Source organism: Anolis carolinensis, chromosome 4 (assembly GCF_035594765.1).
Source record: "Anolis carolinensis isolate JA03-04 chromosome 4, rAnoCar3.1.pri, whole genome shotgun sequence".
Lineage (NCBI taxonomy): Eukaryota > Metazoa > Chordata > Lepidosauria > Squamata > Dactyloidae > Anolis > Anolis carolinensis.
Window position 1 is genome coordinate 83,230,154 of NC_085844.1, and position 13,172 is coordinate 83,243,325.

The 13,172-nt window shown below is 38.6% G+C and overlaps 1 protein-coding gene across 2 annotated transcripts in view; it reads left to right on the forward strand.

Annotated features, from left to right (window-relative positions):
• The window catches only part of hmcn1 (hemicentin 1), a 312,600-nt gene extending 299,663 nt beyond the window's left edge, over positions 1–12,937 (forward strand). Inside the window, exons 101-107 of one of the 2 annotated variants that reach the window (XM_062980741.1) lie at positions 82–195; positions 645–770; positions 1,827–1,955; positions 3,744–4,094; positions 7,137–7,256; positions 9,838–9,964; positions 11,225–12,937. In XM_062980741.1, coding sequence (XP_062836811.1) covers positions 82–195; positions 645–770; positions 1,827–1,955; positions 3,744–4,094; positions 7,137–7,256; positions 9,838–9,964; positions 11,225–11,591 — 1,334 coding nt within the window. In that variant the 3' untranslated portion in view covers positions 11,592–12,937. The remainder of the gene's footprint in view (positions 1–81; positions 196–644; positions 771–1,826; positions 1,956–3,743; positions 4,095–7,136; positions 7,257–9,837; positions 9,965–11,224) is intronic. The other variant, XM_062980742.1, reaches the window with a different exon arrangement.
• Positions 12,938–13,172: the final 235 nt, after the last annotated feature.

Here is a 13,172-nt window from a genome sequence, read left to right on the forward strand (position 1 = left end):
TGCTTGTTTCTGTTTGAGAACAAGTACTACAAAGAGATTCAAGGTAGGAATGTGTAATGCCTAGAGTTTACTATTCCACAGATGTTAATGAATGCCAAGAATCCAATCCTTGTAATCAACGATGCTTCAACACCATTGGCAGCTTCCACTGTGGATGTGATCCAGGATATCAGCTGAAAGGGAGAAAATGCATGGGTAAGAAGTAGCATATATGTGGAGCTAAAATTTTCCCCCTTATGAGTAATCTTTTCTACCACTATGATCATAATTTCAGAGTTACTGGTCTAGAATGTACCTGGGAAAATGTTTCTTTTGAGTCATTCGAGTCATAAAGGGATAGATTTCTTTCCCAGCTGAAAAGAACATTTTTTTGCAGGAAAAACTGTCTTAAAAGATACTCCAATACATGGAAGAAACAAGTTGTCATGTATAGGGAAACTTGCATTCAGAAAACAAAAGCTCTGAAAGTCTGAAAGCTTTATTTAAGAAAAGTACAAGTTATAAACATCGGCAATACAACAAATAGAGAATAAACATGGCAGGTCACATGCTCCTGTACAGAAGTAAACGAAACAGGAAATTCCTTTAGTTTCATGAAAGATGTCAGATAAAATTATCTATTTTATTTTTTTGTGATTTTCAAGATGTGAATGAATGCAGGCAACATGTATGCCGTCTTGACCAGCTGTGCAAAAATACCCGAGGTGGCTATAAATGCATTGACCTATGTCCAAATGGAATGACCAAAGCAGATAATGGAACATGTATAGGTGTGTATATTTTGTGTACTACATTCTTTTCAATGACTATTGCAGAAGTTATTTGTGAAAACCAGTCATGAATTATACTATAGTAGTCACTATTTTATTTTTACTATGTTAATGTGTATAATTTTGTACTTTTACTTTGATGTGTTTTTATCTTTCGTTTATTATAATTTCCTGGGCTTGGCCCCATGTAAGCAGCCCCAAGTCCCTTCGGGGAGATGGAGGTGGGGTAAAAAAATGAAGTTGTTGTTGTTGTTGTTATTTATGAATTACTCCATTGGTATCCCAAAGAGGAGCCCCGGTGGCAAAGTGCGTTAAAGCGCTGAGCTGCTGAACTTGCAGACCAAAAGGTCCCAGGTTCAAACCCTGGGAGCAGCGTGAGCGGCCGCTGTTAGCTCCAGCTCCTGCCAACCTAGCAGTTCGAAAACATGCCAATGTGAGTAGATCAATAGGTACTGCTCCGGCGGGAAGGTAACGGCGCTCCATGCAGTCATGCCGGCCACTTGACCTTGGAGGTGTCTACGGACAACGTCTGCTCTTCGGCTTAGAAATGGAGATGAGCACCAACCCCCAGAGTCAGACATGACTGGACTTAACGTCAGGGGAAACCTTTACCTTTTATCCTTTCCCAAATGTCACAAAAATGAATACTACTTATGAACACCTATGTGACTTTTCTAGGGATACATGTGCTTGCTTGAGAAATTACTGAATATTTTCTCTCTGCCTACAAGATAATAAGAAAATTTCGGTTGATCTTGATAAGACTTTTTCATTTGTAAAAACGGTAGTTTATTAGAAATTCAGTAAATTATTCAAATTATATAGTTGAACTGAGTAAAGGCTTAATAGCTGCTGCCTTGTTCCATAACCTTTAAAAATTACAAGCATTGGAGGGGTTGGCTGCATCTTTTTTTGATTAATCAGCTGGTCTTCCTGTGCTTGCATTTTATGTACTTTGTTTCACAAAAGGGAAGTTGTTTTCTGTAGAGACTTTTTATGTAAGTTACAGAAACACAAGTATCTCAAGTGCCTTTAAGATTATATGTTTCTTGTCAGATATTGATGAATGCCAAGATGGTACCCATCAGTGCCGATACAACCAAATATGTGAAAACTCCCGAGGAAGTTACCGCTGTGTGTGCCCAAGAGGGTTCCGCTCCCAGGGAGTTGGAAGACCCTGCATAGGTAAGTTGGTCACTTAAACAGTCAGATAAACATTAACCACCATTCTGACGCTCTTCATTTGCTTTTGGCTGCAGCTTATGCTACAAAAATTGTTCAAGATGCAATACATCTTGAAATCAGCAGGCTCTAGTGATTTGACCTCTTGAAACAAAAAGAGTATCTGATTTCAAATACAAATGCATATAATTCCCAGTGAATGTCACTGTTAACAGTAATATTTATTATACCAAGTAAATATGTTCTGCATATTGCAGAACAACAAAGGTACATTTTATGAAATGCTTGCTGTAGGATAATACGTTCGGGAGAAAACTGTTTCTGCATGTTTTCTTGCTTTGGTTAGTTCCTTAATATGCAGCAACTTCTATTTTCTGTGTATACTTAGGGTGAGATTATGCATTAACTGGGTGCATGTGTGTCAAATTACATATGCTATTGGCCATTTCCTGTTTGACTTTGATTGCTGGAGTTTTATTTCACAAATAGCCAGTGTAGTAAACACACATGCCTATGGTTTGAGTGTGTGTTTCTATTCATTGCCCCTGGCCCAGTCCCAATCTGGATTGGAGCATACCTGGGTTTTGTCTAGGAGGGAAAAAACCCATTAAAGTTATTGCTGCTTTAAATACTTTCAAATAGATTTCATGCATCATGTGAGCATAAATTGTTACAGATTTTTTAAAAAATACTAACAAATGCATTCTCTTAATCATCATTTTAGCTTAGTACAAGAGCATGGCAGGCTACTCATATTGCATGTCATGTGTTTCATGTATTTTTCCCTATCATTTTTTTCTTGTTATTGGTATGGGAGGGTGAAAATAGGAAATCTATAGTAAAATCCTCTGCATGCTTACTTGGAAGTATAATTGTGTTTGATAGGATTACTTCTAGGTCGGCAGGGATAGAACTGCAGCTCAGTTTTATATTAGAAAACACTCAGAGGTGTTTTGCAGCTGTGAAGGATCTATAAAAGTGGGCTCATCTGGCAAAATTAGCTAATGTTGCTTTTGGGGGAAAAAACGAAGTGAAGTGAAAATAACCCAGACTTCTGCTTTCATTTCATTTACTCTATTGGTCCAGTGCTGATCTTTCTATGTGTATTTGGGTTACCAAGATAATTATATAGGCTGATATCCTGTTTAGTGTAAACCCAGCATATACATGCTTTTTTTTGGTCATTGTGGAGGTTGTTATTCTTTCCTTCCCTCCTTAGTGACCAAAATCCCTCATCCTGAGTACTCACCTTCCCACTTCAAAAGCCACTTTTCCATAGCCAGTCAGAGGCTGATGGAGAGACAGAAACTGGAGGAATATCATGGCCAGACTCAGAATGATTACATAATCTGCCAATAGCTCAGAAGGACCAAGGCAGATCTCAGTGATGATATCATCTTTCTGCAACTGGGTATGGGAATATGGCCAGACATTTCTCTGATCTCCCTATTCTCCAACAACCACTGAGTGGTCTTGGAAGCAGTGCTATCACGGTGAAATGGTGAGTCCTATGGGAGGAGATAGCAGCCATTGCATAGTTCCACCTACAAAATATTGACACTACGCTAGGTGATGTAGAATCTCAGGCATGGCTTTCATAAACTGTTTCACAGGTAAACTGATGTATGCACTGTGTCATAGCCCTGCAAACCACAGCTCTGTGATTTCAGAATCACATCTATAATTTCAGTTTGTTCCACAGACTGATGTGCTTTTTATGTTTTTGTGTGTTTCCCCTCTCCTTCCCCTTGTCACATGATTTGTTGCTTTGAAATCATGTCACATGAGCAGATATTAATGAGTGCGAACAAGTGCCTAAACCATGTGCATATCAGTGCACCAACAGCCCTGGCAGCTTCAAGTGTATCTGTCCCCTTGGACAACATTTATTAGGCGATGGCAAATCTTGCGCTGGATTGGAGAGGTTGCCAAATTATGGCACTTATTACAGTAGCCATAACTATGCTCAATTCTCCCCTGTGAGAGACAACTATCGACCTCAGCAATATATCAGGCACTCCTCCAATCTCTACAGCTCCTACTCAGAGTATAGGAACAGCAGAGTTGCAATCTCCAGGACTAAAAGGAATGTTAGAGAGACTTGCCCTGGAGGCTATGAGGCAAGAAATAACAAATGTATAGGTAAATGTCACATGTGTCTATGTACGTGTGTGTGTTGTTATCTATGTGTTTTTATTTCTTCTTGTTGAATCATTTTAGGTTGCTTTTATACATGAGTATTATAATTTGTGGGATTCTAATGATACAATATTTCTAACAAGTATATATCACTACCTTTTAAAACTAAACAGAAACCTATGCTGTCTAGATGTTAAAAAATTAAATAAAAATGTAAAAAGTAATAAGGAAACACATTAGAAGAGGTAAAAATGTTAAGATTGTTTTTAGTTTTCCCATTGTCTTTTTTTGGGAGTTCAAAACATGGTGGAGCAAAAAAATCCAGATAATCTTGATCTCTGTGAACCTATGGCAAAAGTACATACTAAAAAGGCTGTTAGTCTGGGCATGGTGGAAGCATTATCATTGATATAGATGGAGAATTAGGTTTGTCTAAACAGAAATACAGCTTTCTGAGAGGATGTGCAAAAACAATGATAGATTTAGGTCCACTTCTGTCTTTTTCCGTGAAACAGACTTATTACATACTTGGGATGACCATGCGAAAGGGTCATTTTCATATTTGAATGAGCTGTCATAAGCCAGTTCAAAGCACAAAGTTTCCCAAGAGATTCAATTAACACATTCAACTGTGATTAATTCAGTACTGTTTACTTAAATGTGAATCAGCCCTTGATTCTCCAAGTGCCAGTTTCCATCACAAATAGCTTGTTTAGAACTGGTATCCAGCAAAAATACAAAAAGGTTTATTTCTAAAGGTGCCAATAACAAAATGGTGGATATCCTACACCACACTGGCAGAGTGTAAATCTATACCGTAGTAGTTTACCTATATGAAATGGCAGACATGGCAGATTTTGCTCACTGTGCCTGTCTGTTTTGCTCACTGTGCCTGGCTTTTTCTTGATCAGACCTGCACAACATGTGGTCCCCGGGCCACGTGGCCTGCACAAGCCTTTGGGGCAGCCTTCAGAGGACCACTACTGCTACTGCTTCAGCTCCATGCTCCCAGCACACAGGGATTCTTCCATCTCCCCATCCCCTCACCAGTTGCTACCTCCACTTCCAATGGCAGTAAGCAGCAGACACACAGAGGAAATGGGGAACCACACTCTCTGAGTTGCCGCCACCTCATTCCCATCCTCTCCTTTAAAAAAACAACCCTGGAGTGAGGGCTAGCAGTGGGTGATGGCAACATGAAAGGAAGGCAGAGGAATGTGGAGACAGAAGCAGCATCGAGCACAGAGATGGGGATGCTTTCTGGGGGCTGACCAGGACAGCTGGCTTCCCTCACTGCTCCTGATCCTCTTTACAAGGTTTAGATTTAGAACAAAAACTCTGGAAACAACGCCAGAAGCTGGTTATGCGATTGTACCAATTGGTGGTGAGGCTGCTGGGTAAGGCATGCTGGGACTGAAATTATGTTCAGTAATATCCTCAGTTTCACATAACCATGGGCTGGCCAAAAACATATCCCCCCACAGATATTAGTGCCTTACTATACACATCACTTCACATGCACGTCTGTTAATTTATATCCCAAAGGTCTGCCTAAACAGGGCGGGGGCTAACTAGACCTTCCCCTTTCAAATAATGAACATTTACAAATGAATTATTTAAACATAATGGCCGTTTCCAGTCTGCTTCTCTCCCACCTTTCCACTCCCTTCTCAGCTCCCATTTTAAAAAGGGCATCTGAGGAAGCAAACTACATGTGAATATTTGGGCATTATAACAAACCACAAACCATGCACTAAACCAAGCTGCTCAAAAAAAACCATGGTTTGTTGGTGGATGTCAGATCAGATACAACAGTAAGCCGTAGGCAGTAAGTCAGAATTTCTCAAATTACAACCTGGCAAAGTTGACAATTTAGTGTAAAAGGATATGACCCTTCAAACACCCAACAAACATGTGCTAGGTGATAAAAAGGGGTCTCTGAAACATGTTCTTTCATATTTTGAAGTTGTACCTTCCCAGCCCACATCATATTAGGTGAATATAGATACTACAACACTTACATCTGTGTTCTAAAACCCATTTCACAAAAGGTGTGGTTTGTTCCTTACTCCGACTCGTCCTAACAAAAATATAGTGTTGGTTTTAAGTTTCTGTTAATTCCGAAATTTCTAAATTTCTGACCTTGCGGGTTGAACTCAGCTGTTTTGCCACAGTACCCACCCACTCCCAGAAGTTGTCAACTTTAGTAATAAATAGTGTTGTCTAATTTTATGGGTGTAAGAAGTTGATCTCATTGAGGGTGTGAGGGAGACATTTATGCCCAATGAGGAATTTGCCCCTGGGGAGCCATATATTATAACCAGAGTTCCCAGAAGACAGGATTGATTGCTTTGGTAGTGTTGTCCCCACTACGCCAACTAGTGTAGGTGTTATGACTGGATCTTAGACACTGTGAGACATGGCCCTCAGACCATTTCTGCCATTGGACACTTTCAGTTTTATATTCTCCTTTTCTCTCATTTTTGCAGTCTAAGAATTTGACTGTACAATTGCTGAGCGATCTTTACAAATTTTACATGCATAGTATAACTTTAGATTCATGAAACAATGATATCTAAGAAAATATATAAAATCACTCAATGCATTAAAATGAACTAATTCCTAAGCACAATGCACATATCTTGTATGCAATGCAAAAAAAAAACCCATAAAAGAAAAATACAATATTTAAAATGCAGAATAATTTTAATCAACATAAACATACCAGTATTCAATGGGAAATGTGGGCCTGTTTTTGGCTGATGAGATAATCAAGTTAATTAGGATTGTTGTTGTTGTGTGCCTTCAAGTAATCTCAGACTTAGGGCAACCCTAAGGGCTGGGGCCAGGTAAAGGATCTTGGAGGGCCGTGTCCGGCCTGCGGACCGTTGTTTAGGGACCCCTGGCTTAGAATATTTGTGTGGAGGGGTGTGTTGTATGTGTGAGAGATAATGTATTATCTGGATTTTTTAAAAAATATATTTTTCAGTGTCCATTTAGCTCTTGAACATAGGATTTTAATGTCAGGTCTTCTCTTTCCAACAGACATTGATGAATGTGAGAACAGGGATATTTGTCAACATGAATGCAGGAACACTTTAGGAAGTTACCAGTGTTTCTGCCCACCAGGTTACCGAGTTATGCCCAATGGCAAAACATGTCAAGGTAAGAAAATGTGCATAGAGTATAAACATCTAGCTCATGAAAGGGTTGGAACACAATTGATAAATGTGCTGTGAAGTGAAGTCAAGACAATTGAAAGTTTAATAAATATATTGTGGCACTGTTTATACAAATGAATTTGATAGTGTGATAGAGTTACTTAGAATTGTCTTTGCAGGGGCAGTCTTATGCCCAAGAGCATGTTTCCAGGGGCACAAATAATCTTGGTGAGATGCTTGGTTATATAGTGATCCAGCTATAGAATAATGCATGTAATTCATCAGCTGTACAGGAACATAGGTGGGGTCAGGGAGGAAATGGATAGGAGGACTGAAATATATCTTCAGTTAAAGTAGAAAGATTCAAAGCTTTCAATATCAACTTTGGGTTTGTTTGTGTGTGTGTGTTTTTTTTTTTAACTAACAGAAAAATATTCCTGGCTCAATGGTCTGGCACAAAAGTGACACCGCAATTAGGGGTCAGTGGATATCCCCTTAAAAGTACTGTGAAGGATGCTCTCTGTGTTAGGATTTTCTGTGTTAGTGTTAGGGAAATCACCCAAAAATAGCAGAGCATCCAAAATACAAACAGAATACGTATAGTTCAGCAATGAGCTCATAGCAAGCGGAGCGTGAAGTGCTGTGTGATGTGTCTGTAAAGAATTTAGAGCTTAGGAAGCAAAAATGCATAGTCCTGCCTTTAAAAATCACAAAAGCTTTATTTACAACACCCTCAGCCTATTCTAAAGCTAACTAACTACTTCTCATTGAGGACTGCAGACTTGGGCAGTGTGGGGTTGAATTTCAACAATCCCCTTCTTCAACCATAACTGTACACGTCCATAAGGTTCAGCATCATCTTCGCATTTATCCATTTTATCCATTAAAAACCCATTTGTATCCAACACTGCGCACATGTTGAATCAGGGATTGTGTTTTCTTCCAACCAGTGTGTGTACTTTGCAGTTGTCAAGCATTTTGCATTCAAATCCTTTGTGCATCTACTGCATGTCAGTTAGAGATCTATCTGTAGGTTTCAGTCTATATCTTCTCTCCGCCCAATGAAAATGTCTATTTCTTGTTGACAAGCAATTACCAATCTGTGTTTGCATACCAAAAAGCCAAAGCCCATTTGTGTGCCACCACATTTTTTTCTTGATAATATTGCAACTTATCTCTATATATAAAAGAGTGATGGCATCAGGGCAGCGGACAAAACAACAAAACTACAGGCCCCCAACCTCGAAATTTGACAACACAACCCATCATCCACGGCTCTAGGTTGATACAACAAAAAGAAAAGAAAAATAAAGTCCTAATTACAGGGAGAGGAATAATTGTTTTTATCCCATTGCTGCCAGTTACAAGGCTAAGTTCTGCCCACTTGGTCTCCTATCAACCCACTCAGCCCAGGGGACAGGCACAAGAGTTTGGGGAGACCTCTAAGGGCCATCCAGCCCAACCCTTTCTACTATGCAGCAGGACACAATCCAAGCATTCACAACACATGGACAACATATAAATACTATACAATACTACACAGGGACATAGACCCCCTCTACCCTCACCACTTTCACAGTACACAAACAACCAAATGCATACTAAACATAAAGACAACCATACAACAGACATTCAATACCACCACTACCTCAACAACTTCTCACCAACACCACCAGACAACGCCACAGCAACGCATGGCCAGGCACAGCTAGTATAGTATAAAAAGTTATCCAGTAATATTTTAATAAATACTGCATTTCTAACATTTATTAGTCAAAGAGTATGTGCTAATTGGCCATTCTTTAAAGAAGTAGGTTTTTTAAAGATCAAGTCAGGGGGTGCTGTGGTTTTTAGTTTTGAATATGTTTTTATGGATTTAACTGAATTTTTTAAAATACCAATAATATTTAATCATGTTTTGATGTTTGTATATCTGTAGATTTTAAACTGTATTGAAATGCTTTTAATGTAAGCCTCTTTGAGTCTTGTGGAGAAAAAAAGCAGGGTATAAACAAACATAATAATAATAATACTTCCTATGGGACTGCAGGGTCTAAACCCTAAAATGCACCAGATCCTGTCTAGTCATTAAAGTAAAGCAGGATGAGTCCCAGTTAGTACTTGGATAGGAGACAACCAAGGAATGCTAGACATTACAGGCTATATTTCAGAGGAAGACACTTACAAAGCACCAATCTTACCTAAGAAAATGCTATGAAATACATGAGATGGTCGAAGTTAACAGGAGATAGGAATGCACATATGCAAAGACAGACTATCATCCAAAATGGGCTTCCTGACTATTTGTCTATTTGTCTACACAAAGATATCCTAATATGACTCCCATCCCTTCTCATTTTATAAGATCTATTGCCTACTATTGGATTAATTTATTCCACTGGATATATATACCATCAAGACAAATGGGAAACCATATTACAAGATATAGCAGTAATGTGGCCTTTAAATCTTTCTACCTATCATCTGCAAAGATTTGTGACTTTTTAAAAAATGTCATCTGATAATATTACATGAAAATAATTACTTGCTTCTCTGATTATGTTATTCCTTTTCCTTTGAATCAGATATAGATGAATGCCTTGAACAAAACATCTTCTGTGGACCAAATCGTATGTGTTTTAACATGAGAGGTAGCTATCAGTGTATCGATACACCTTGTCCTCCAACTTATCAACGGGATCCTCTTTCTGGGTATGTTTTTCCCCAACTCCTTTTTGTTTTTTCAGCTTTCCTTTGCAACATTTCAAACACAGTCACAAAATGTAAGACATTAGTCTATTCTTTTGCTTTAAAACAGATCATTACTTCTTCCTTCCTAGCTTTTCTCTAAATCAAATTGGTTCAAATTATGCACTGGCTGAACTACTCCAATGCAGGCACCACCAATTTTAATGCTAACCTTCAGAGACTAACTTGAACCTTGATTAACTTGACTGGTTTCTATACTCTCCACGTATAGTTCAAAAGACACATATTTGGGGCGTGGGAATTGTAGAATTCAAACCCTGTTAAGAGAATTCCATTGTTAGAAAGTGGAATATTCCAGGTCCAGACTGAAGGTCAGGAGTGGGTTTGAAAGCAGGTTACAAGGGTCTTTTGGATCCACGACCTCTTTCTGCATTACCACGGATGCATCCCCTTCCCATTGACATCAGTTGCCCATCTAGGTGGGTGGGGGAGTTTTGAGGTAGGCTTTCCATACAAGAGTTGATCTCTTGGTCTTTGGCCAAAGACCCAACATATAATATGGCACCTGGGATACTCTCACAAGGTCTATAGTAGGCATGGACAAACTTTGACCCTCCAGGTGTTTTGGACTTCAACTCCCACAATTCCTATCAGCCGGTAGGCTGGCTGGGATTTCTGGGAGTTGAAATCCAAAACACCTGGAAGGACAATGTTTGCCCATGCCTGGTCTATAGGATTATATTGCTGGTAATATGGATAATTCCTTAGGATGGTAGCAACATCAAAATGCATTTTAATAAGACTTGTCAGCATTCATACATTGTCATCTAAGTTGTACTTCCAAGTCCTGTGTTATTGCTGTGTTTAATATAATTCATGACTCTTACCTGGAAGTAAGCTTTGTATGTTTTATGTTTTATATTTTATACTGTATTTAATTTTTATATGTTGTTGTTTTTAATGATGTGTCGGCATCGAATTGTTGCCAATTGTACGCCGCCCTGAGTCCCTTTGGGTGAGAAGGGCAGGATAGACATATTGGAAATAAATAAATAAATAAATACTACCTGACACTCCATTGTGTTAAGCTCCCACTCAATGTCAATTTGGCAATCTAGTTTTAAAAGTCCTTGACTCAAAAATCATTGTTAGATCCAGTGATTTGAAGTATTCAAATTCATATAAAAATGCATGGTTGCCTTACCACATCACTGTTCTAATGTAGCCACAGGCATTATAGCTGTGTGTTTTGTTTTATTTTAGATTCTGCCTGAAGAACTGCCCACCCAATGACTTGGAGTGTTCTTTGAGCCCTTATGCCTTGGAATACAAACTTGTATCCCTCCCTTTTGGGATTGCTGCCAATCAAGACTTAATCCGACTAGTTGCCTACACTGAAGATGGAGTGATGCATCCAAGGACAACTTTCCTCATGGTAAATGAGGATTCAACAATCCCTTTTGCCCTCAGAGATGAGAATTTGAAAGGAGTGGTGTACACAACCAGGGCTCTGCAAGAGCCGGAAACCTACAGGATGAGAGTCAGGGCTTTGTCTTATAGTGCCGATGGAGCTATTGAATATCAGACAACCTTCATAGTCTACATAGCTGTATCTGCCTATCCATACTAGGAAAAACACTGCCGAGAGTAATTGAAGTATGTTAACCACATGCATTACGTGTGCTGCTGGCTGTCAACACTTCCAGAATGACTGCTGCCTTATTTTTAAAACAGTTGCAAACCTTGCAACTTGAGGGAAATGGTGCTATGCTCTATCCATTTTTCTTCCCTCTGGCTGTCAAACTGTTGCAATCATTCCATCTTGACAAAAATGACCATAATACATGATTCCCCTTGAATCTTAACCACTTGCTTTATTTATTGCACTGGAGCAGTCACTTTCCAAATATTGTTCTGCTGACTCTTTGTAACTAGTTAAAAGTACTAATTAGGTGGTCTTGTAATGGGCAAAAATGGTAGGCAAAAATTGTTGTCATACTCCAACAGAGCAAGGTATATTTCTCACAAAATTACAAGAAATGTTTTTAATGACATAACTTTCTTACTCTAGTTACTGGTGGAGACAGTTGTCTTTTCGGGGCACAATGACTGCCAGCTTCTTAACGTTCACAAACATAAAATGGAGACACCAGTCACATCTCAATGGGTAACAGGTAACTTTTAAAAACTTCAAGGAGGAGAATATCAATTAGGAATACAGTAGAGTCTCACTTATCCAACACTCACTTATCCAACGTTCTGGATTCTCCAACGCATTTTTGTAGTCAATGTTTTCAATATATCATGATATTTTGGTGCTAAATTCGTAAATACAGTAATTACTACATAGCATTACTGCGTATTGAACTACTTTTTGTGTCAAATTTGTTGTATAACATGATGTTTTAGTGCTTAATTTGTAAAATCATAACCTAATTTGATGTTTAATAGGCTTTTCCTTCATGCCTCCTTACTATCCAACATATTCACTTATCCAACATTCTGCCGGCCCATTTATGTTGGATAAGTGAGACTCTACTGTACTAGTTTTGTATGAATAATTTAAGATAGAATCCACAGTGGAATGTACAGATAACTACATTCAACTTTCTTCTTCAAGGGATGCCAGTGAGCATAGATTAGAAGGAATTTTGCCTACTCCAGTTTTGAATTGGCTGAAAGGAAGATAGAAAGCAAGCAAGAGGTCTAGCAAGTTTGATCAAGCAACGTGTTAGGTGTCAATACACTGTATAAAGTGGTAACAAACTCTGGAAGTAATTTGTCAAGATGTATTCATTTTTTATGAAAGTATGTATGTATATATAATGTTTTGTTTGCTTATGTGTATTTTCTATGCAATATCAAAGGAGGGGGGGTCCCCAAAAATGGAAAAGTGTTTTACCAAAGAGTGTTGTTTACATATTGGAAATAGCCAAAATAAATGTTCACAATCTTCTTTTTTATTAGATATGGAAAGATTGCTATGAAGTGTTTATTATTTAGTGTTCCCTTATTCTGTTTAACCATCTGGGTTAGTTTACAGTATTGTTCTAAGCTGTAACATGTTTACGATAGTTCATTGGAAAAGCTCCAGGAGCTCCTTTCTCTCTCATTTTTATAGCTATTGGGGTGAAACTTGTTACAATGATAGAACACATTTTACCACCTTTAGCTCATCAACTTTCAGAATGTTTCACGTATCCATGGATTT